This window comes from Megascapheus bottae, chromosome 30 (assembly GCF_031878675.1).
Source record: "Megascapheus bottae isolate mThoBot1 chromosome 30, mThoBot2.hap1, whole genome shotgun sequence".
Classification (NCBI taxonomy): Eukaryota; Metazoa; Chordata; class Mammalia; order Rodentia; family Geomyidae; genus Megascapheus; species Megascapheus bottae.
The window spans coordinates 14,216,110-14,239,297 of NC_143538.1; the positions used below are offsets into that span (position 1 = coordinate 14,216,110).

General features: G+C 57.9%; 1 protein-coding gene across 1 annotated transcript in view; it reads right to left on the reverse strand.

The window, feature by feature from the left end:
• Positions 1-22,735, reverse strand: part of Il16 (interleukin 16) — a 31,150-nt gene extending 8,415 nt beyond the window's left edge. The window contains exons 1-11 of the mRNA XM_090321618.1: positions 22,349-22,735; positions 12,768-13,204; positions 7,412-7,520; positions 6,542-6,684; positions 6,142-6,249; positions 5,651-5,765; positions 3,599-3,672; positions 2,290-2,488; positions 1,412-1,529; positions 881-1,013; positions 25-112 (exon numbers count right to left, since the gene is read on the reverse strand). Coding sequence (XP_090177744.1) covers positions 25-112; positions 881-1,013; positions 1,412-1,529; positions 2,290-2,488; positions 3,599-3,672; positions 5,651-5,765; positions 6,142-6,249; positions 6,542-6,684; positions 7,412-7,520; positions 12,768-13,204; positions 22,349-22,388 — 1,564 coding nt within the window. The 5' untranslated portion in view covers positions 22,389-22,735. The remainder of the gene's footprint in view (positions 1-24; positions 113-880; positions 1,014-1,411; positions 1,530-2,289; positions 2,489-3,598; positions 3,673-5,650; positions 5,766-6,141; positions 6,250-6,541; positions 6,685-7,411; positions 7,521-12,767; positions 13,205-22,348) is intronic.
• Between the last annotated feature and the right edge of the window lie 453 nt (positions 22,736-23,188).

A 23,188-nucleotide genomic window follows, 5' to 3' on the forward strand; every position in this document is an offset into this window, starting at 1 on the left:
AGGTCCACATCCCCTCATCCTTACCCTCCAGGACCCATGGCTGCCTCTCCTTCCCAAACCTGAGACCCTCCATGGCCCCAGTCACGGCTTCTTTGAGTTGCTGCTCGGAAACCTGGAAAACATCAGTGGTTCTCTCAAGTAAAGGGTGGAAACTCTGGCACAGGGGCCCTGTGCCTGGGTTCCACCCTCCCCTCTCCCTGCAGCACGCTGCCAGCAGTGCCAACTTGACCTCCAAGGATGCCTTGAGCATCAATGACTCTGGGATTTCTCAGTCAAGTTGGCCATGGGGTCTATTAATAAAGAGGTCCCCTTCTCAACTTGCCACCTGCCCCTGACTGCTCTCTGCAAGACGTGAAGACCATCACCTCCTCAACCTTTAGCTCTACCGCCTGCCATGACACCATCCCCATCTGTCATGGCATCATCATTGTCTGACATGACGTCATCATCGTCAGACATGATGTCATCATCATCAGACATGACATCATCATCTGTCATTGCATCATTATCTGACATGACATCATCATCATCATCATCAGACATGACGTCCTCCGCATCTCCATTACATTGCCTAGTTGTGGCTCACAAACCCTTCATCTCATCAGTGATAGGTAGGAGTCAAAACAGATCTGTGTTTGCGTCCCCTACCCCACGGTTGGGTGGTGTGTACCAACAGCTAAGCCTCGGTTTCGTCTTCCATAAAACAATAGGAATAATTAAAAGCCATTTCGCAGTGGGTACTTCATCAAATAAAGGATCTGAAACCCAAGTGCAGGAACCAAAAGGCAAATGGGTTGTTCCCCTTCACCAGCAACGCTCGGTTCCCACCCATTTTGTGTTGCTCCCCTGGCACTGCGGAGAGCGTGGCAGAGGAGGTCACCTGCGGGTCGGGGTGCCGGCTGACGATGATGGGGACCGGGCCAGGGCTGCAGTGGCTCAGGACGGCGTAGACCTCGTTGAGGGTCATGCAGTGCACGCGGGCCTCGTTGATCTCCACAATCTCGTCCCCACACCTGCGGTCACAGCAGCGGGAAGCCATCAGAGGGCCACGGGCCCTGGCACACACACGGTCACTCCCGCATCCCATCTACAAAACTCAGAACTCCTCCTGCTCCCTGAGCAGCCAACTGCACACCCACTGCCCAAGAAAACACCCACGGCCGCCTCGTTCTGTGCCCTCTAACGACACCTAGTCCAGGCGAGGCTGTTACGTGCCTGTCCCACCTGGGCCCCTCCTCTATGCAGGGGAGGGGGCAGGGCACACCCAGGGTGGAGACGAAACCCAGGGAGAGCAGCCAGGCTCCCTCTGCCTGACGCAGGCCAACGGCCCTGCTCGACCCGAGCACACGTGACGGTGCACGTCAAGTGGGGTCTCAGGTCTCCCGGGGACAGAGGGGACAGACAGACGCACCGCAGCCGTCCATCCAGGTGAGCCACGGACCCTGGCGAGAGCGCGTGGATGAAGATGCCCGAGATGCACTGGAAGTAGGGGATGCTGCACAGGCCAATGCCCAGGCCCACACCAGCCTCTGGAAGGCAGAACGGGGGTTCCTGTGAAGCACCCCAAACTCTTGTGGGCCACACGTGGCCCACCGTCCACAAGCACGCAGTGGCCCTCTCACTGCCCATTCACCCCACCATCCGCCAAGTACAGCTGCTGCTCAGATCCAGCAGGGCAGTTAAGTTGAAGCGGAGAGGGAAGGGAGAGCAGAGACTGGGGGGATGTTCTGCAAGGTGGGCAGGACAGGACAGGCAGGTCAAGCCTCAGAGGAGACCACATTTAGACGAAGGCGGCAGAGCCGGGCTACTCAAAGTATCTCTGGGCTGATTGCAGAAGAAGAAAGCCCAGACCGCTGCACCCCACCACTGTGAGGGGGCCTGGGGAGGCTGGGGGTGGGTAAGGGAGGCTGAGGAGGAGGGTGGAGGAGGGAGGAGGAGGGTGGAGGAGGGAGGAGGAGGAGGAAGGTGGAGGAGAGAGGAAGGAGGAAGGTAGAAGAGGAAGGAGGAGGAGAAGGAGGAGAAGGAGGAGGAGGAGGAGGAGGAGGAGGAGGAAGGAGGAGGAGGAAGGTGGAGGAGAGAGGAAGGAGGAAGGTAGAAGAGGAAGGAGGAGGAGAAGGAGGAGGAGGAAGGTGGAGGAGGAAGGAGGAGGAGGAAGGTGGAGGAGGATGGAGAAGGAGGAAGGATGAAGGTAGAAGAGGAAGGAGGAGGAGGAAGAGGAAGGAGGAGGAGGAGGAGGAGGAGGAGGGATTAGGAGGTCTGGCAGCCCTCCCAGGCAGGTGGCACCCTGACCTTTCTGCAGTGAAACCTCCACCATGATTCTGTAGTTGGGCCTGGCTGGGCTCTCCACGGTGGCCGGGCGGCTGTCGCCGGCCACACACGTGCTGGAGCTGAGGGAGCGGCAGAGCGGGGGCGACAGGCGTCTGCCCAGGGCGGGGGGCGTCGTCAGGCGGGTCCTCACGGTGAGGGTGAGCAGCCCCTTCTTGGCCTGCTGGGAGGAGGGGGGGCCACACCCAGCAGGAACTCAGGAGGAGCAGATCCTGGCCTCGGGGCCATAGCACGCATGTCTGCAATGCCTAGACCTATGGGCTTCACATGCGTGATGTGTGAGGCAGGGCACACGCTGCATGTTACCCATGTACAGTACATGCACACGTGCATACATTTCACACAGCACACATGTGTGTACATGCTTGACCTGTGTGATGTGTGAGGCAGGGCACACGCTGCATGTTACCCATGTACAGTACATGCACGCATGCATACATTTCACACAGCACACACGTGTGTACATGATGACCTGTGTGATGCGTGAGGCAGGGCACACGCTGCATGTTACCCATGTACAGTACATGTACACGTGCATACATTTCACACAGCATATATACACAACATACACGTGTGTGCATGCAACACATGACACTTGGCGTGTGCTACTCAATACACACACGGATGCTACATATTGGTGTGTTCTGTGTGGTGCACACATGCACACACCGCAGATTTCATGCAGTAAGTAGAACACAGGCATGTGTGACACTCTATTTTCTGCCCAGTATGTGCCACATGACACGTGTGTGTGTGCACCCTGTATGTCATACACAGTGCCTGCCATTCTTTTTTTTTTTTTTTTTTTTTGCCAGTCCTGGGCTTGGGCTCAGGGCCTGAGCACTGTCCTTGGACTTTCTCAAGGCTAGAGCTCTACCACTTGAGCCTCAGCACCACTTCCGGCTTTTTTCTATGTATGTGGTACCGAGGAATCGAACCCGAGTCTTCATGCATGCTAGGCAAGCACTTTAACCACTAGGCCAAACTCCCGGCCCCAAGTGCCTGCCATTCTTGTGCAGGCTTGCACATATTACACGCAATCTATACTGTGCAGTACATGCGGGCATGTGTGCTACATATGATACACCATGTAACTCTACAATATGTTACATATATAAACGTATATTCCAGACAGTCCTCACTGGAATAACTAGAGCTCTGGGCAAAGGGCCTGTGCACTTAATCTGTGGGTTTTTGTGAAGAGGCTATGCTAAGGATTTGGGGTCGTGGCCGGCACCCCCAAAGTGTAGCTGAGGGGGGTAGGAATAGTCACCTTGAACTTCCACAGGGCATCCTGGTGTGTGAGTCCAGCCATTGACTCACCATTGAGTTCCAAAATCTCATCACCTGTTGTTGAGAGAGTGAAAAAAATCACAACTAAGACTAGCGTCGCCATTCCACATTCTGGCTGGGGTTTCAATCCCTGCCTGCCTGGCTTTACATAGCCACACGTACAGAGAAAAGGCCAGACAGAGAGATTTCAGAAGGTCCTTTCCTGGTCACGCCATGGATGGACTATTTAGATTAGGAAAACATCTACCCCAGGAGGCTCACCAGATCTGGTAAAAAATTGCCTGGTCTAGGTTTTGCCCAGTACATTTTATATAATCAACTTTTTGGAAGAAAAATCAAAATAAATCATGCATAGCTTTGACTTAGAACAATGAATTCCTGCTGCCAGGATGTAACCCTGCAAGAATCCAAGAAGGAATAGAGCACTCCAGAGTCAGCTTGAGGTAGAAGCAGACTCTCTGCCAGCACAGCATCTCCTTGGTGGGCTGAAATCCCATTTCTATGAGTGCCCTCATAGAGAAAGGGACCATGGAAAACACAACGAGGCCTCACTGGGCAGACCTGCGTCCAGGCAAGAACACGGGACACCACGGCGCTCTGCCCCCTGGCTGCACACAGGGTCCCGTACCAACGGTGGATGCCCTTCCCTTCTCCCCTCCTGCCCGGCCCGCCCGAAGAGGACCCTGCCCTGCGGAACTGCTCCCCTCCCCTGCATCTCCATCCCTTCCTGGCCAGCGCTGCCCGGGGACTGTTGGCCTGGTGAACTGCACCCTCTGGTGTCAGCACCAAGCCATGGCCTCCCCTCTGCAGAAGTCCCTTCTTCCTTCCCGGCCGCCCTCTCCCTCTACAGGACAAAGAACACAGGTCTCCAGCTTGCCCCTGACCTTCCTTGTCTCTGCTCAGGGCTCTGTCGCTTGTTCTGCCCCTGTCCTGGCAGCCCGGAAGAGCAAGTCCTGTGAGAGCGGGGCAGCCCCCCTTGCTCACCAGCCCTCCAGCCCTCCAGCCCTCCATTTCTAGTCTCCCGTCCCTGATGCCACCCCTGAGCTAACAAAATCCTCCCCGGGCTCTCCCGGCCACACAACGTAACAGCCTGCCCATGGAGCCAGGCTGGCCGTGACACTGCCCCAGCACCGGTGGCAAAACACAAACATAGCTGCAAACAACAAGTAAACGAAGGAGCCTGGCTGTGTCCAGGAAAGTTCACCAATAAAAAGAGACTCATTTGGAAGCTTGGACCACGTAGAAGTGTGAGGCCTGTCCTTCTCCACGTGCAGTATAAAAACAGGCTGGGCATGGGACCAGCGTCTGCCAGGGCTGCCCACATGCAAACCTGTCCCAGCGTAGCTCACAGCTGCATCGTGGTGGGGTTGGCAAACTTTTTCTTTAAAGGACCAATTGGCAAAGTATGCCATCTTTATACATCCACTGGGCAAGCCACTTCTCAGCTTTCCTCTGATTCCTGGCTACCTGCCCTGAACTTTACTGTCCCACTGACATCCAGAGGCATCTTTGCAGCAAGCCTATCACCCGACAGTCTAATGTAAAGCTGGGGTGGGCTTGAAGGTGGGGCCCTGATCCCAGGAACACAAGGCCAGTGCCTCAGTTTCCCAGGATGACTTGAGGCTTCTAGTCAGAGATACTGAGAGCTGAAAGGAAAGGGCTGGGGAGGGGTGGCCCAGCAGACAGGTCTGCTGGAGTCTTCTCTGTATTCCCGGAGCCTTCAGCTCTTCAGTGTCTCCAAGAATGGGTTCCCCTCTCATCTGCTGAAAGCCTGGGACTTGGTTCCCATGGCCAAGGGTGAAGGATGGCAGGGCAGGGAAGGACAGAGGGCATCAGAGAACCCTAGCAGTGGAGGGAGCATGGAATGGGAGGCACCAGAAAGGAGAGGGGAGCGGCTGTTCAGGCTGGCAAAGGCCCTGTGGACCAGTGATGACAGCTCAGGGGAGAGGCCTCCCCCCGCCCCGCTCCTGCCTACAGACACCAGGACCATGTGTGGCCTCACAGATCTGGATTCTCCCTTTGATTTCTCTACCTTCTTGTAGCCTTCCGTCTGCCGCCGCAGCTCCCCCTGCAAAGATGGTTTTGACGTAAATCCCAATGGGGCCGTAAATGCTGTCCTCTCCCCCGACGATGCTGAAGCCTAGGCCCTGGGGAAGGAGAGAGGCTGGGTGGGAGGGTGCCAGGCCTGTCCTGGGTTCGGTATTTCCTGAGGGCCTGCCCTGGTCCTGGACACACTGGGGACAGGAGGGGCGGCGGCATGCAGCCTGGGCAGCGCTGCGTGGTCCTGCGGCCTGGGCCGATACAGCATCCCACAGCCTGGGCGGGTTTGGGTGTCAGGGAAGAACGGTAGCAAGAGATGTGATTCCAGGAAGGAAACAAGCGCCGAGACTCAGGCAGTGGCACTGTTGGGACAGACAAGATGCCCCTGTGCTGCCCTGCTACACTCCACGCCCGCCCTGAACTCAGAGCTCGTCGGGGTGGGGCTGAATCCCCAGCTTTCTGGAGGTGCTGGTCCTGGCTTACCTTCGCCTGGCCCTTCATCAGCACAATGTTAGAGATGACAGAAGCCTGGGGCCCCCACGGCTGCCCCAGCTGCGCCGTGCTCAGTGACCGCGTGGGTCTCGAAGCTCCCTGTGAGGAGGAACCAGGGCTTTAATGCACTCAGATGGCTGCTCGCTGGTGACGACCCAGTGCCAGGCCCACGTCCTCAGGTCCTGCTGGGAAAGAGGAGCCCCTACAGCAGGTCCTGGCCAACCCCAGCACGAGGGGCAACAGCGGACAGTGAGATCTTTACATCTATTTTTTATTGTGCCTGCTAATCAAGCACCACTGTAGATTGTGGAAAACCACAGGCCCCATTTCTAGAGTCCCTGTTAATGCTGGGCCCCTCCAACCTTCCCAGACTCCCGTCTTCTGTCCTTACCATCGTCTGTGATGCCAGACAGTCCAGCTGTTGAGAGAGGGACTTCCTGCTGCTGCAGAGCGTGCGGGACTGCTGGTGTGTGACTGCTGCAGGCTTCTTCGTCATGGGGAAATCAGCTTCTCCTGAGCAGGGCAGATTAACACCTGGATCGAGAGGGGGACATCCAAGGGCGGAGTCTGCAATCTCAAGATTCAGAGCGGGCAGAAGGACAGGCCAGGCCCTGCCTCTGCAGATGCCTCCCAGCCGCCACGCTCATGGGGACAATCCTCGGCCCCCAGGTCATCTCAGAAAACACCATTTAGAGCCTCCTCTGCCTTCCTGTCTTCCAGCTATCCACACAGCTAGAGAAACCTTCAAGGGTGCCCTGTTTCCGTCAGCACTTCCCAGCTGAAGTACAAGGCTGCCCCACACGGAAAACTTAAGATAAAACAAGTGAGACTGATTGCAGTAGCATGCCAACTACACCTTGTCCTTCTGAGGCGTAAATAAGACCATGAGACTTTGCCATCCTGCTTTTCCTAGCAGGCGCTTCAGATCTGTGTCTTCTGCACTTCTGGCCTTCGCCACTGGAGGGTGCCATGTCCAAGCCCTCAGAAGGACAGGGGCTCTAGAACTTGCATCCCAGAGACCAGAAGAGGCCTGGGGAGAGTGAGATCTGCGGGGCTGGGAGGGAATCCAGGCAGCCACCTTGGGGAGGCCAGAGGCCAGCTGGTCAAGGGGTGGCAGCCGTGACGAATGCTCTTGGAGAGGTGGGCCGCACCATCTTGGTGTAACATAGGTGGACCAGTGTTTACCCCTCAGCCTCGACCCTCAGGTCCACACGCAGCCCGGCCCTGGCTCTGGCTCTGGCCACGTTCTGGGTGCACTTACTGGTGGAGTTGCTGCGTGTTCTGTGGTGGAAGACTGCAGGGAACAGCCAGTTACCACTCAGCGCTTCCGCTTTCCCAGGCTTTTCTCTGGAGGAGGCTGCAGAAGAGTCCTGCAAGGCATTGCCATCCCGTTACCAGCGAAGGAGCCCAAGCAACGGAGGCGCGTGCTGGGCTTACATGTGATACACAGCATGGCCTGAGTTCCGTGCTCCCCCAAATCTCTCCGTAGTTAATCAGTGTTGTGTAACCAAACCAAGCCTTTTCTCCTTTGAGTTAATTATCCTGCTTCCCACTGGGTGTGGAGAGCTGACTGGTGCAGTGAGCCTTGAACCAGGGGGATGAAGGTTTGGCTGCATAAAGAGTGGGGATGGGATTTCGGATGGAGGCGCAGCATCGGGAGGTGGTGGCGGTGGTCATGTGATCAAGGGAGAAGCCAGGCTGGCCTACACCCTCGGAGGGACAGCTCAGACAGCAGATGGAAAGGTAGACGCTTTGTCTTCTCCTTTATTGCTTCCCACCTCACTCTCTTGCTCGAACAGACTCAGAATACCAAGGACTAAGAGCAGCTCCTGCGAAGAGACCCCAAATGCCTGCAGCACTGACTGGAAGTCACACGAATGTCGGGGTCCCGGGACCCTGGCATATCTGGGGCCTCTCCATGCTTCCCACTGAGGCCTCGCTGGCCTCCCTCCTGCCAGCCTGCCCGCAAGGACAAGGCAGCTCTGGGGAGCCCTGGAGCCACTGCCCCACCCCCAGCCTGGTCAGGACCCACAACTGCTCCTCTGTGGCAGGAAGAAGCCTGCAGCCAAGGGATTCGATTTCCAACTTGTCAGGGGAGCTGGGGCGCAATGCCGGAAGTTGAGCTGCCGACCAGTGGTGACACAAAGGACCTCAGCTGCTCAGCACCTGGATCTCATTCCATGCACAGCAATTGCAAAGATGCGAATAGCTGACTAGAACTTATCACCTGAGCACCTCCTCACCACCTGAGCCCCTCCTCACCACCTGAGAACCTCCTCACCACCTGAGCCCCTCCTTACCACCTGAGCCCCTCCTCCTCACTATCCTGAGCCTCTTCCTCACCACCTGAGCCCCTCCTCATTACCTGAGCCCCTCCTCCTCACCATCCTGAGCCTCGTCCTCATCACCTGAGCCCGTCCTCATCACCTGAGCCCCTCCTCACCACCTGAGCCCCTCCTCCTCACCACCTGAGCCCCTCCTCACCACCTGAGCCCCTCCTCATCACCTGAGCCCCTCCTCCTCACCACCTGAGCCCCTCCTCCTCACCACCTGAGCCCCTCATCATCACCTGAGCCCCTCCTCCTCACCTGAGCCCCTCCTCAACACCTGAGCTTCCTGCTCACCACCTGAGCCCCCTCCTCATCACCTGAGCCACCTCCTCACCACCTGAGCCCCTCCTCCTCACCACCTGAGCCCCTCGTCATCACCTGAGCCCCTCCTCACCACCTGAGCCCCTCCTTACCACCTGAGCCCCTCCTCCTCACCATCCTGAGCCTCTTCCTCACCACCTGAGCCCCTCCTCATTACCTGAGCCTCTCCTCCTCACCATCCTGAGCCTCCTCCTCATCACCTGAGCCCCTCCTCATCACCTGAGCCCCTCCTCACCACCTGAGCCTCTCCTCCTCACCTGAGCCCCTCCTCCTCACCTGAGCCCCTCCTCATCACCTGACCCTCCTCCTCACCACCTGAGCCCCCTCCTCATCACCTGAGCCACCTCCTCACCACCTGAGCCCCTCGTCATCACCTGAGCCCCTCCTCCTCACCACCTGAGCCCCTCCTCCTCACCACTTGAGCCCCTCCTCATCACCTGAGCCTCCTCCTCACCACCTGAGCCCCTCCTCACCACCTGAGCCCCTCCTCCTCACCACCTGAGCCCCTCCTCCTCACCACCTGAGCCCCTCCTCCTCACCTGAGCCCCTCCTCATCACCTGACCCTCCTCCTCACCACCTGAGCCCCCTCCTCATCACCTGAGCCACCTCCTCACCACCTGAGCCCCTCGTCATCACCTGAGCCCCTCCTCATCACCTGAGCCCCTCCTCAACACCTGAGCCCCTCATCCTCACCACCTGAGCCCCTCCTCCTCATCACCTGAGCCCCTCCTCCTCATCACCTGAGCCCCTCCTCCTCACCACCTGAGCTCCTCCTCCTCACCACCTGAGCTCCTCCTCCTCACCACCTGAGCCCCTCCTCCTCACCACCTGAGCCCCTCCTCCTCACCACCTGAGCCCCTCCTCCTCACCACCTGAGCCCCTCCTCCTCACCACCTGAGCTCCTCCTCCTCACCACCTGAGCCCCTCCTCCTCACCACCTGAGCCCCCTCCTCACCACCTGAGCCCCTCCTCCTCATCACCTGAGCCCCTCCTCCTCATCACCTGAGCCCCTCCTCCTCACCACCTGAGCTCCTCCTCCTCACCACCTGAGCCCCTCCTCATCACCACCTGAGCCCCTCCTCCTCACCACCTGAGCCCCTCCTCCTCACCACCTGAGCCCCTCCTCCTCACCACCTGAGCTCCTCCTCCTCACCACCTGAGCCCCTCCTCCTCACCACCTGAGCCCCCTCCTCACCACCTGAGCCCCTCCTCCTCATCACCTGAGCCCCTCCTCCTCATCACCTGAGCCCCTCCTCCTCACCACCTGAGCTCCTCCTCCTCACCACCTGAGCCCCTCCTCCTCACCACCTGAGCCCCTCCTCCTCACCACCTGAGCCCCTCCTCCTCACCACCTGAGCCCCTCCTCCTCACCACCTGAGCTCCTCCTCCTCACCACCTGAGCCCCTCCTCCTCACCACCTGAGCCCCCTCCTCACCACCTGAGCCCCTCCTCCTCATCACCTGAGCCCCTCCTCCTCATCACCTGAGCCCCTCCTCCTCACCACCTGAGCTCCTCCTCCTCATCACCTGAGCCCCTCCTCCTCACCACCTGAGCCCCTCCTCCTCACCACCTGAGCCCCTCCTCCTTACCACCTGAGCCCCTCCTCCTCACCACCTGAGCCCCTCCTCCTCATCACCTGAGCCCCTCCTCCTCACCACCTGAGCTCCTCCTCCTCACCACCTGAGCCCCCTCCTCACCACCTGAGCCCCTCCTCCTCACCACCTGAGCCCCTCCTCCTCACCACCTGAGCTCCTCCTCCTCATCACCTGAGCCCCTCCTCCTCATCACCTGAGCCCCTCCTCCTCACCACCTGAGCCCCTCCTCCTCATCACCTGAGCTCCTCCTCCTCATCACCTGAGCCTCTCCTCCTCACCACCTGAGCCCCTCCTCCTCATCACCTGAGCTCCTCCTCCTCACCACCTGAGCCCCTCCTCCTCACCACCTGAGCCTCCTCCTCACCACCTGAGCTCCTCCTCCTCACCACTTGAGCCTCCTCCTCACCACCTGAGCCCCTCCTCCTCATCACCTGAGCCCCTCCTCACCACTACAGACTCTCCTCTTCATTTAATATACTCTTCCTTTGACAAAGGACACCGGGTCTGAGCTTGTTTTTCCCTCTTTTCAAGGTTCTAGGTCTGATTGCGTTTGCACCCAGTGAAGTGGCTCTTAGCATTCTTCTCTGAGAGTCCATCCCAGGTACCAGAAAGCGTCCGTGGGTAGCTTGAGTGCCAGTGGGCTCAGATGCCAGCCTTGGACTCTGCACACCTTCTGGCACAGCCTCAGATGCCAGAGAGCTGGCCCTGGGCCTGGTGGGCTCCCCCACCCCTCTGACGAGGCCTTTTCATTTCAGCTTCACTGTTTATGCAACTTCCTGTTCGTGGATTCTCCCATGGGCGTTTCTAGAGCAGAGGCTGGCCTTGCCAGGCCCCGTCCAGATGCTGTTTTGAAATCCCTGTCGCCATGGCATTCCTGGAGGCTGTCTCGGCCAACTGAGTCATGCCTGGTGCTGGGAGTGGGGGGGGGAGGCGGGAGGGGAGGCAGGGCTGGGCAGGCAGGCTGGGACAGGGACCAGAGTGTCCCTGGAGCAGGAAGCTGTGGCAGCTATGCCACCCTCCCAAGCACCTCCAGAGAAGCAGGAGCGGCTGCCTCCCTCAGTCTGCGTGACCCAGCACGCTGATGGGGAGCCTACACAGACAGCCAAGCCTGGGCCCCTCAGACTTCAGAGGAATCTTCCAGATGGACACACAACCTCAGGTCCCAGCCGGGACTGCTCTCCTTGCCATCCCGTTGTGTTCTTGGCTCAGACTTGACCCATATGTGCAGGCCACCCTCTCTTCTGCCTATAGACGCTACTCTCCCCAGAACCCTGGTGCATGGCCAGAGGCTTCTTAAACTCCATCCGGAGTCAGGGTCAGTGGCTCACGCCTGTTGTCCCAACGACTCAGGAAGCTGAGATCTGAGGATTACAGTTCAAAGCCAGCCTGGGCAGGAAAGGCCAAGACTCTTCATTATTAACTTCAAAAAGACAGGAGGGGAGCTGTGGCTCACGTGGTAGAGTGCTAGCCTGGAGCAAACGAGCTCAGGGACAGGGCCCAGGTCCTGAGTTCAAGGCCCAGGACTGGTGAGAGCTCACTGCTAGCCAATGAGCACCGACGGCTGCCACACTGGCCTGGCATGCCGACTGTGCCTCCACGACGGGACTCAGCCATCACTGTGTGCAGACAAATGGCTCTCACCATTCAGCCTACCATGAGACACCGGCGGGTTTTCTAACATCAGTGCCACCCTTTACCCGCACGAAACCCATGTGAGTCACAGGCCATGACAACCAGGCTCCGTTCCATACTTAAGAAAGCGGATGCACAGAGCAGTAGTGTTCGCCACCCAGGATGGCACAGACTCGTAAGTGGGAAAGTGAGACTCTAGTCTGTACCCCTGCGATCCCAGCCCACACTGAGACCCCAGCATGAGGATACAATGGTCACTACCCTCCTCCTGGGTGGGGGGGTCGATGCGCTGGGAGCCACGTGCAGCAGTCACAGAGCTGGGGGGAGGTGAGGCTTTGACCAGCTCCGTGCCCTCCCCGTCCTCCCTCATGCCATGTTACATTGCATTACTCACTCACACATTACACGCTCACCTTCACCGTGTGGCCTTGCCTGTCCCCCCTCCCCCTGCCTCCCCACGCCCACCCTCTGCTCCCTGAGTCTGTTCCCTAAGTCTGCAGAACAACCTGCCACCGTGCCTCCTCTGACCACGAGAACCCTGCACTGGCTCTCCAGCAGGCATCGCCCCAGCCTGACTTGCTGCCACCTGGGTGTTACAGTTTCCCCTGGCTTCAATTTCTCTTTGCTTTGGTTCAGAATGAAAACTCTGGCTTCCTGAAGTTTGCAGGATGGCGTGAAGGGGGGTTGGCAGCAGACGCAGCTGAGACTCTTCCAGCGCCTGCGCTGGGGCCTACCTACCTTCGTGAAGAACATCCGCCTGCAGGGCCTGCCTCCATTGCCTCCAGCCTCGCGGAGGTGAGCGGCCTCTGCGGCCAGCGTGAGGTCAGGGAGGCTGCTGAGCCCAGCCTCCGCCGTGTCCTCCAGTGGCGTGGCTGAGTGCAGGAGCGCCCGGTTGGGGGAGGGCGGAGGCCCCTCGGGGGCCCTGCCCAGCATGGCCTCCAGGGGGTCCGGGAACTTCTCCTCAGGACTGGAGCTGTCCTCGCTGGTCCTCCCGTTGCAGAGGATCAGGGAGCGGGAGATGGCCCGGAACTTCATCGATTTGCGGCTCTTTCCAGAGCAGCCGTGGGGCTCCATCCTCAGAGAGGAACTGAAGACGCCCTTCTTCCTTTCCTTGTCTTTGGCCCTGGGTTGGCAGCTGGCACCCAAGTTGGACTTAGCAGCCACACCATGAGTCTCTGGAGGGAAGAGGAAATGGGAAGAAGCAGTGTGACTTGCTGACACATGGAGCTGGACAGACATGGCCCTGAAACCCGGCCCTGGGCAGGCAGACACATTGCATTGTAAAGGTTCAGCCTTGCTTTCCCCATTGCAGGCCAAGTGGGGCTCTGTTAACCCAATAGTTAACACCCCCTCCTCTCCCAGGCTCACAGACACAGAGTCCCAGAGCTTCTGTTTTCCAAACCTTCACCCTACAGGCAGAAATCCAAGGTGCTGACAGAAGAATCAGAATCAGAATCACGGGAGAGAGTGGGCACAGTGGAGAGAGTGAGGACCACAGCGTATGAAAACCCAGACTGTACAGTGCACAGAGGGGAGGGCTGAGAAGGGCCAGAGAGAGATAGGCAAGACCAGGGAGGGCCAGGGAGAGCCAGGGAGGGCCAGGGAGAGCCAGGGAGAGCCAGGGAGAGCCGGGGAGGGCCAGGGAGGGCCAGGGAGGACCGGGGAGGGCCATGGAGGACCGGGGAGAGCCAGGGAGAGCCAGGGAAGACTGGGGAGAGCCAGGGAGGGGCAGGGAGGGCCAAGGAGAGCCAGGGAGGGCCAGGGAGGACCAAGGAGAGCCAGGGAGGGCCAGGGAGGACCAGGGAGGGCCAGGGAGAGCCAAGTAGAGCCAGGGAGGGCCAGGGAGGACCAGGGAGGACCAGGGAGGACCAGGGAGGGCCAGGAAGGGCCAGAGAGGGCCAGGGAGGGCCAGGGAGGGCCAGGGAGAGCCAGGGAGAGCCAGGGAGGGCCAGGGAGGGCCAGGGAGAGCCAGAGAGGACTAGGGATGGCCAGGGAGGGCCAGGGAGGGCCAGGAGGAGCCAGGGAGGGCCAGGGAGGGATAGGGAGGGCCAGGAGGAGCCAGGGACAGTCAGGGAGAGCCAGGGAGGGCCAGGGAGAGCCAGGGAGGGCCAGGGAGAGCCAGGGAGGGCCAGGGAGAGCCAGAGAGGACCAGGGAGAGCCAGGGAGAGCCAGGAGGAGCCAGGGACAGTCAGGGAGGGCCAGGAGGAGCCAGGAAGGGCCAAGGAGAGCCAGGAAGAGCCAGGAGGGCCTGGGAGAGGCAGGGTGTACTAGGGAGAGCCAGGGAGGGTCAAGGAGTACCAGGGAGAGCCTGGGAGGGCCAGGAATGACCTGTGGGCCATTTGCAGGAGTGGCCAATATATGTTGACAAGTTTTAGGAGCAAGAATCTGGAGGGAGGGAGCAGCCACTTCCACAGCTGGCCCTCACATGCACCAGGCAAGGCGGGTCCTCCTCTCGCATAATGCTCCTTGTGAGTACAGAAAAGGTCAGGAAGGAAAGAGCAACTCCAAAGGGCTGAAGCGGGCTTCCCCAGGCCCAGCTTCCCCAAGCTGCCTTCGTGATTAGGCTGACACAGGTTTCCACGGGGCTGGCACCAAGACACACAGAAGAGGGCACTGAAAGCCCAAGTCACACAGTCAGGCCACTGAGTGGAGCCCTGTGAGCTGCAGCCACCCATCCACCTCCATGTGTGCCAAGCCCACCAGCCTACGCCTGAGCCTCCTCCCGGGAACCTGATCAGGCACAGGGCACCTAGCACCATCACCTGGGGGCTCCAAGCTCCCCTGGGGGCTCCAAGCTGCCCTCCTGCTTCTGGCAGACACACAGCAACCTGGTCAAGTTTACAAGCTGATGTAGACGTGCCTTAACTCTTGGAGTTCTAAAGCCACTGGTTCACCTGTGTCCATTATCTTGTATTAATTCTTGCAGGACTTTGTCCCAGGACCAAGTGTAAGTGAGAGGGATACTGCCAGGCTGAGGGGGTCTTGCTACTCAGGGTCTAAACTGCTGCCCAATCACTGAGCCCACCTGGAGAGGAGGGAATAGCTGGGCAGCAGGACCACAAACTTCAGTGACCTTGTGTGTCTATAGCCACGATGCCTCCCTCCCTCCTCATCCTCCGCATCCCAAATCCCAACAACCAGCCTCCAGCCCTGCAGATTCCTGCTGTTCACTCCACCTAGAACCAGCCTCCAGCCCTGCACAGCCACACTGTCCACTACACCAGAAACCAGCCTCCAGCCCTGCAGAGCACCACTGTCCACTACACCAGAAACCAGCCTCCAGCCCTGCAGAACACCACTGTCCACTACACCAGAAACCAGCCTCCAGCCCTGCAGAGCACCACTGTCCACTACACCAGAAACCAGCCTCCAGCCCTGCACAGCCACACTGTCCACTACACCAGAATCCAGCCTCCAGCCCTGCAGGAAACCACTGTCCACTACACCAGAAACCAGCCTCCAGCCCTGCACAGCCACACTGTCCACTACACCAGAAACCAGCCTCCAGCCCTGCAGGAAGCCACTGTCCACTACACCAGAAACCAGCCTCCAGCCCTGCACAGCCACACTGTCCACTACACCAGAAACCAGCCTCCAGCCCTGCACAGCCACACTGTCCACTACACCAGAAACCAGCCTCCAGCCCTGCACAGCCACACTGTCCACTACACCAGAATCCAGCCTCCAGCCCTGCAGAACACCACTGTCCACTACACCAGAAACCAGCCTCCAGCCCTGCAGAACACCACTGTCCACTACACCAGAAACCAGCCTCCAGCCCTGCAGAACACCACTGTCCACTACACCAGAAACCAGCCTCCAGCCCTGCAGAACACCACTGTCCACTACACCAGAATCCAGCCTCCAGCCCTGCAGGAAGCCACTGTCCACTACACCAGAATCCAGCCTCCAGCCCTGCACAGCCACACTGTCCACTACACCAGAATCCAGCCCTGCAGAGCCACACTTTCCACCTGACCTCCCCAGCTGCCTCCTCCTGCACCCCACCATGCAATGTGGCTTGCGCTCACCTGGTGCCCTTCAATGTCCTTCGACACAGCCTCTAGACGCCCATTTGTCACCTTCTCTCTCCAACTGCCCAGTAGCACCACGCCACCCAGGATTCTGCGCCAGGACTCGACCAGTAGAGGAACAGCGATGGATGCTCCTTCCTTGTGCAGCGCCAGCCTGAGGCCCCGCTCTGACGACAGGGCACTGCAGGTGCTGCCTCCCCACCTGCTCTGGACTGGTGACTTCTCAGTGCGTCCAGCCTGCACAGATTCGCCAGCTGACTCCCAACTGGGGCCATCTGACTTCTCCGTGTGCAAGGCCTGGTCCAAGAAGGGGCTGCCAGGGCTGGGAGGCTCAGCCGCAGAACAAATCTGCCATCTGCTGGGCCACAGGGAACACCAGGAGGCCGCAGAGCGGCCCCCGGTCCAGCCCAGGCCTGCCCACCTTCTCTGGGCAACACACAGTGGCCAAAGAAGCCCAAAGGTACGTTTAGGAGTGTCCCCAAAACATCCATTTCTGTCGTGGTGGCTCACACCGGCCATCCTGGCATTTGGGAGAATGAAGTAGGATCATGAGTTCAAGGCCAGCTTGGCAACTTAGCCAGACTGTCTCAAAACGAACAGAAAGGGACTGGGATATGGTTCAAGTGGAGCAGCAGTGGTTATCTAATATGTGTCAGGCACAGGCTTTAATTCCCAGAGCCACAAAACAAACAGAACATCATCATCCCTCAAAATCCTGCCAGTGATCCAGAAGACACACCAGTGTTACAGGTTGAGACAGTCACTACCCCAGAGCTCACTGAGCATCTACTTCCTATATGCTTTATGACCTTGAGTTATTCAAGCAAGTTTCCCAAGGTCACATAGCTATGAAGGAATCAGATCTCCTTGTGCCCCATCCATAAGCCAGGGGCAGCAACAGCAACTGTTAGAGAACAATACACACAAAAACTCAGGCCCCAGCCACCGTCCAGGCAATTCTGCGGCATGTTCACCCGTGAGAACAGTGACCTGATTGACACACAGAGTGAAAGCACAGTGGAGAGGGGTGTGACTCGCCCTCGTCCCTGGCTCTCTGCCATGCCATGTGATCCACGGCCCCCACCCTGGGTCTAATCTCAGGGTGGTCAGGGCGACATCGAACCCATCTGCCTCCACAAAGCACCGTCACATCTGTCCTAAGGCCTACCAGGCTGGAACCTCTGGGGTCAGGTCTGCTCAGGCACTCGATCCGCCTGGCTCAGCCCGAGGCCTCGCTTGGGCACCTCTGCCGCCCGCCTTCCTGTTTCAGGGTTTTAATGAGGGCGGAGGTACAGCCTGTGGGAAGCCATGAAATTCCTCTGGAGGCGGCCGAGGCCGCTGTGGAGATACAGCTGGCCTCAGTGGCAGGCCAGGGGGCAGAGCAGGAATTTCTGAAGTGGGAGCTGCTGCCTGCCCCCCACATCCCAGCATCGCTTGAAATTCCACAGACCACATGCAACTGGGCTTGTGTGGCAGGAGCCTGGAGGTGGGGCTCTGTACCCCAGGCCTGTGGAGGCTCCCCGCCTCCCTCCCGTGCCAGCTCTTTCCTCTCTGCCACCTATGTCTAAACCCTGATCCTGCCTGCCCTCTGTGTGGGCACACCTCATCTGCCCATGCAGAGTGGGGCTCCCAGCCCTACAGCCTGCCTGGCCCATAAACATTTCCTACGTGAACCAAGGCATAACCAAATAAATAAATAAATGACTATTCTCATTTGTATGTCTGAGTTTATTTTATTTTATTTTTTTGCCAGTCCTCCGCTTGAGCTCAGGGCCTGAGCACTGTCCTTGGACTTTCTCAAGGCTAGAGCTCCACCACTTGAGCCTCAGCACCACTTCCGGCTTTTTTCTATGTATGTGGTACCGAGGAATCGAACCCGAGTCTTCATGCATGCTAGACAAGCACTTTAACCACTAGGCCACACTCCCGGCCTGTATGTCTGAGTTTATAAAGAGCTCTTATAGATACTTCCTTTGCCTGATTTATGTGATTAGACTCAGGCGTTGAATAGCACCAATGCAGAACCCTGAGAGTGTCAAGGGAAGCGCCTGCTTCTGGGGCTGGACAAGCAGACTGGCTGGGCACAGGGTGAAGGAAAACGCAGAACCCGGCGGAACCCATGCAGGTCATCACCACTGCCGCCACCACAGCCACGCGGCTGGTGTGGTTCAGATGGAACACTTTCTCACAGGGTCAGAGGTGCTGCCAGCATCGCTCTATTTTCCTTGTGAGGGATGGGGGACGGGGCCCCAGGAAGGAGAAGAGGACCCCAAGTAGCCGTACCCCTCTCCCAAGGATGATATGAGCCCAAGCTTAGCTCACAACAAGCTCACAAGCACCTCATCAGCAAGCTTCGTCCTCTGCACCCTGCCTGTCCTGCTCAGCCTGCCCTCTGTGCCTCCCTGAACACCCCAGGGAGACATGCTCCAGAGAGACATGCCCCAGGGAGACATGCCCAGGGAGACAGACATGCCCCAGGGAGACATGCCCAGGGAGACATGCCCAGGGAGACAGACATGCCCCAGGGAGACATGCCCAGGGAGACATGCCCAGGGAGACAGACATGCCCCAGGGAGACATGCCCAGGGAGACATGCCCCAGTGCTTGGCAGGAACCACTGCCATTTGGGGGGCTTGCCCTTGACACAGTGGGGGTGGGAGGAGGTAGTCGAGTTCCCCACTGATTCTTAAAGGAGAGCAGAGGTACAGAGGAGCAGAGAAGCAGGGTCCCCTTCACCCCGGGTCCTCAGATGAGGCAGGAGTGGAGTCTGGGGACCGGCATCTGGTACACTGTGGTACCAGGCGGCGGCTTCCCCTTCTGGCTCCAGCCCACACAGCTATCTGAGGAACGCTGCCCCTGCCCGAATCAGAAAGCAGCATTTTTACATTTGAAGAAATCCCTGCTTTCTTTTCCATACTTGTTATTGTCATGACAGGACTGACTCAATACGTAAACATTTACATCTCTGCCCAAGATCACAGCCCTGTCTCTCTTAATATTATTGACATATGCTATATATATATATATATGATGTGATATTTGTATAAACAATATTGATAAAAATGAGACAACTAGAAGGGCAGAAGAGAGCTTCCTGGGTAGGGGCACTGTTCCACAGCCCGGTAGAACAGCGCCCTGCAGAGGCCTGTACGCTCACAGGGGCATGCACTTTTCTCAGAAGGACATATGTACTTACACAGGTCTACGCAGTGTACACGTGTCTGTACTGACACAAGCATATACACTCACACAGGCATCATATATGTCCTAGAAGGACATAGATCATTACATAGGCATATATTCTGGGAAATATACATTTGCACCTGTATTACATGGGGCTTACATACTTTGTTTTTTGCCAGTCCTGGGGCTTGAACTCAGAGCCTGAATGCTGTCCTTAGGCTTTTTTCTCAAGGCTAGCACTCTGCCACTTGAGGCACAGCACCATTTCTAGCTTTTTTTTATGTATGTAGTACCAAGGAATCGAACCCGGGTCTTCGTGCATGCTAGGCAAGCACTTTAACCACTAGGCCAAACTCCCGGCCTGGGTCTGTACTTTTCTTGAAGATGCCTGAATGGAACATTTAAGATGAGTACATTTTGCTGCATTTAAATCTTACCCTAAAGAACAGCACATATTGTCCGAACTTGAGTTAGTGGCACACATGCGCAAGCATAGTGATGCCACAACTCATGGAAAACACAATACACAGATGATTGGATAGTCAGAGGGCTGGAGATGGAGGCATGAGTACATGCCCAGTGACTTCAGACTTGTAAATCTGGAAGTCTTTATAAGCATGCTTTGGAGAAAAACAAAGTTGAAAGCAAGCTAAGACTCAACACTATGGGAAACCCTAGCACAAGCCACGCACAGCTCTCCACTGGTCCCTGCAGGGCCTGTAGGCCCGCCAGTCACCCTGCCCCTGCCCGCGGTGAAATGTTAGACATGGGGAAACAACATGTGGACGTGAGGGTCACACATGAAGAAACCGGCTCTCAGTGGCCCACAGGGGCCTCTCTCTCACTCGCCATCGGGGAGAATGCACGATGTGTCATGTGGCCAGCAGAGCAAGGCCGTCCTTGTCAATGGCAGCCCTGACCCAGCGCTGCAAGCTCCCCAGAGCAGGAGGTCCTGGCATAAAGAGATGCACGAGAGGCAGGCCAGATGGACAGCAGACAGGCATGGGGCAGGGTGGCCAGAGCCTGCCCATCTGCAAGGAGCTCTAAACACTAGTATTTAGAGATGCTACCAGAGCAGTGGAAGAACACTGAAAGCATGGTCTCTCCCCACCCTGCCCATGTCCCTGCCCCCGCCTTTACCTCAGATTGCCCCCCCATCCCTCCCCTGACCTGACTCGCACAGCTACAGAGCCTCCGCTGGGAGGCCCACCCTCCCCGCAGACTAGGCTTCCCCGCCTGCCATAATTCTTGCCCCTCTGATGCTCTCCTTGTGTGTGTGCAGTTGTTTATTTAATACATCCCATCGGTTCCCCCGAGCCCAGAACAGGGCCTGGAGCGCAGCAGGCTCCAAACAAGTAATTCATTGGAAATGGATTCCAAGTGTATGGGAAAGTGAGTTCACTGCTTATTGAAAAACAACTAGAAAATGGGAAGGGGTTGGGGAAGGGGGAATACAAGGAATCCAGCGAGAGCCACGCTTGTTGCAGACTGCACTGCAGCTCTGGACCCTCACAGACGTGGGGAGCCTCATGCGGCTGGCTTTCCCTGGGAGAAGCGCTGGGGTGAAGGGCTGCGGCAAATGCCTTCCCTGGGGATCACAAGGGTCCCCAGGGAACTCCTGGCAGAAGGAACCGAGGCCCTTGGTCATCTGACCACAGCTGGGGAACCACAGCCACTCTCCATGGTCACACGCTATCATCTGTACTTTGTACTACAGAAAACCCAGAGGCCACCTCTTGTCCTCTGTTTGCCCTGCTGGTGGGGACACCCAGTCCCAGTGGGGGAAAGGATCTCCCAAGGTCACAGAGCTTGGGAGAGTTTAACAGGACAGGAGTCCATGCATTTAATGCACAGCGGCCTAGACTTGTGGGCAGGGAGGCAGCGTTAACTTCTCACAGGCTCTGCTTCCTCTGTTGCCAGGGATATCTCCCCAAAGGCCACCACCAGGGGCGGGAAGTGACCTGTACAGCTCACTGGAACCCCTCTGGGTCCCCAGCCCTAGCCCACGCCCAGCCTGCCCGGGAGGCCCAGGTAAGCCGTCTTCCAGGGCGCCAGGCCTGGCCCTCGTGCGGGGGGCTGAGCTTAGGCTCAGGACAGCGGCCACCTCGAGTGAGCCCAGCACCTTCTGCCTGCCCAGGCTGTGTCTCTCCTTTATCGCCTCTCCTGTCCTTCCAGGAAGGAATGCACCACAGCTGTTTCATTGAGAAGGAAACTGAGCCATGGCAAACTCAAACTCCTTGTCCAAGATGGAGTGTCCAGCGCCTGACAGAACCCACATTTCAGGCCTGGTGGCCAGCCCCACAGCCCCAGCCCTCCATCCCTGCTCTCCATCCCTGCGGTGGGTGGCCATTCCCAAGCTCAGAGGAGCCTGGCGTGGAACCTGGCCACATAGCCCCACGGTCTCTCCCAGCATCGTCCCAGAGCAGGGAGAGCAGAGGAGGCCTCTGATTTGCCTTGTGCGCCTTTTAAAGAAAACCATGTGTTGATTCTCTCATGCCAAAGTTAAAACAGACTGCAATCCCGCGCCGCTGACTTAAGAAGTTGGGCAGAAGGGTTAAAGTCCTTCACCCTGATGCCTGCTTGTGTTTCCTGAGCGGAAGAGTCAGGCTGTCCAGGGAAGCAGGCTCATCTAATGGGTTGTACCTGCAGGAGGGCTGGGGGACGGCTTGGGCAGCCCAGGCCCCACCCAGTTCTGGAATCTGCTCCCTTCTGCTTGCGCCAAAACCAGACCAGCTACCAGGGTCTGCCATCCGCCCCCCACTCCAGCCTTATCAGCACCTCCATAGAGGAGTATGTCAGGAAGCGGGGTGTGGCTCCTTCACCCCATGACAGCCCAGTGGCCTCTGCTAGGACTCACAGAGGGGGCAGCACATGTGTACACACACACACACACACACACACACACACACACACACACACACACACACACGAGTCATCATGGTGGCACACACTGCTCTCCCACCCCTGCAGGAAGATATCAGAAGGACCAGCACCACCACTCCCACCCCACCAGCCCACTTCCCCCACAGTCCCCTCCACAATGGAGCCCCCCATCAGCTTGCTCTTCCCTACAGCCTCCCACACGATGGAGCCCCCACTTACCCGTCTCCCTCCGGGGAAAGACTCTCTTCTGCAAGCTCATGGGCACTGGCTTTGAGGCGGAGCAGAGGAGGTGCCCCTCACCGGGCTCGAGCTGTAGCCAGCCACAGCTCTGGGGCTGGGAGTATTTGAATGGGAGTTCAACTACAAAGTAACTTCTCGTTAGAACTGTTTTTTTCTCAGCAGGGAGGGAGGGAAAAAATCCCTTTCCCTCTGCCAGAAAAATCTTTAATGTTTCACAACTGCCGCTTCCAGTGCCTGCCCTTCTCGCCGAGCAAATGCGTATAAAGGCGATGCTATTCCACTGAATAGAGCCCTCACAGCATACGCCTCTGCCTGGACCACAAACAGAAATAAAAAGCCTCAGACTCTCCTTTGGACTGGGCACATGTTGTCAGGGGCAGAACCAGGCTCTCTCTGAGGTCCTCGTATGGAAAACGCATGGCCGGCCTGGGGGGCTGAGGCCGGAGCCCGCCCCACCCTCCAGCTAGGAAGTGTTTATGAACTTGTACGGGACAAACACAACACCTAAAACGCTTGACCCAACTCTGGTGATTCATCTTCTCCCTCACACACCACACACAGACACAGCGCCTGTTCAAGCCAAGTGAAAACGCCTTTCATAAAGTCTGCAGAGGGCTCGGGCAGAGCAACAGTGGAGAATACAGCCCGTGTCCCCAGAAAGCAGCAGGGCTCGGGGAGGGTGGAGGCAAACAGGCCAAGAGGAAGACCGGGGTTCTGGCCAGGCCACTGCAGCCTGCCCTGCTCACCTTCTCCTCCACACTTTATTTCTGTGCTATTATTTTCAATGACCAGCTTTGACTGTTGGGTTAAATAAATCTT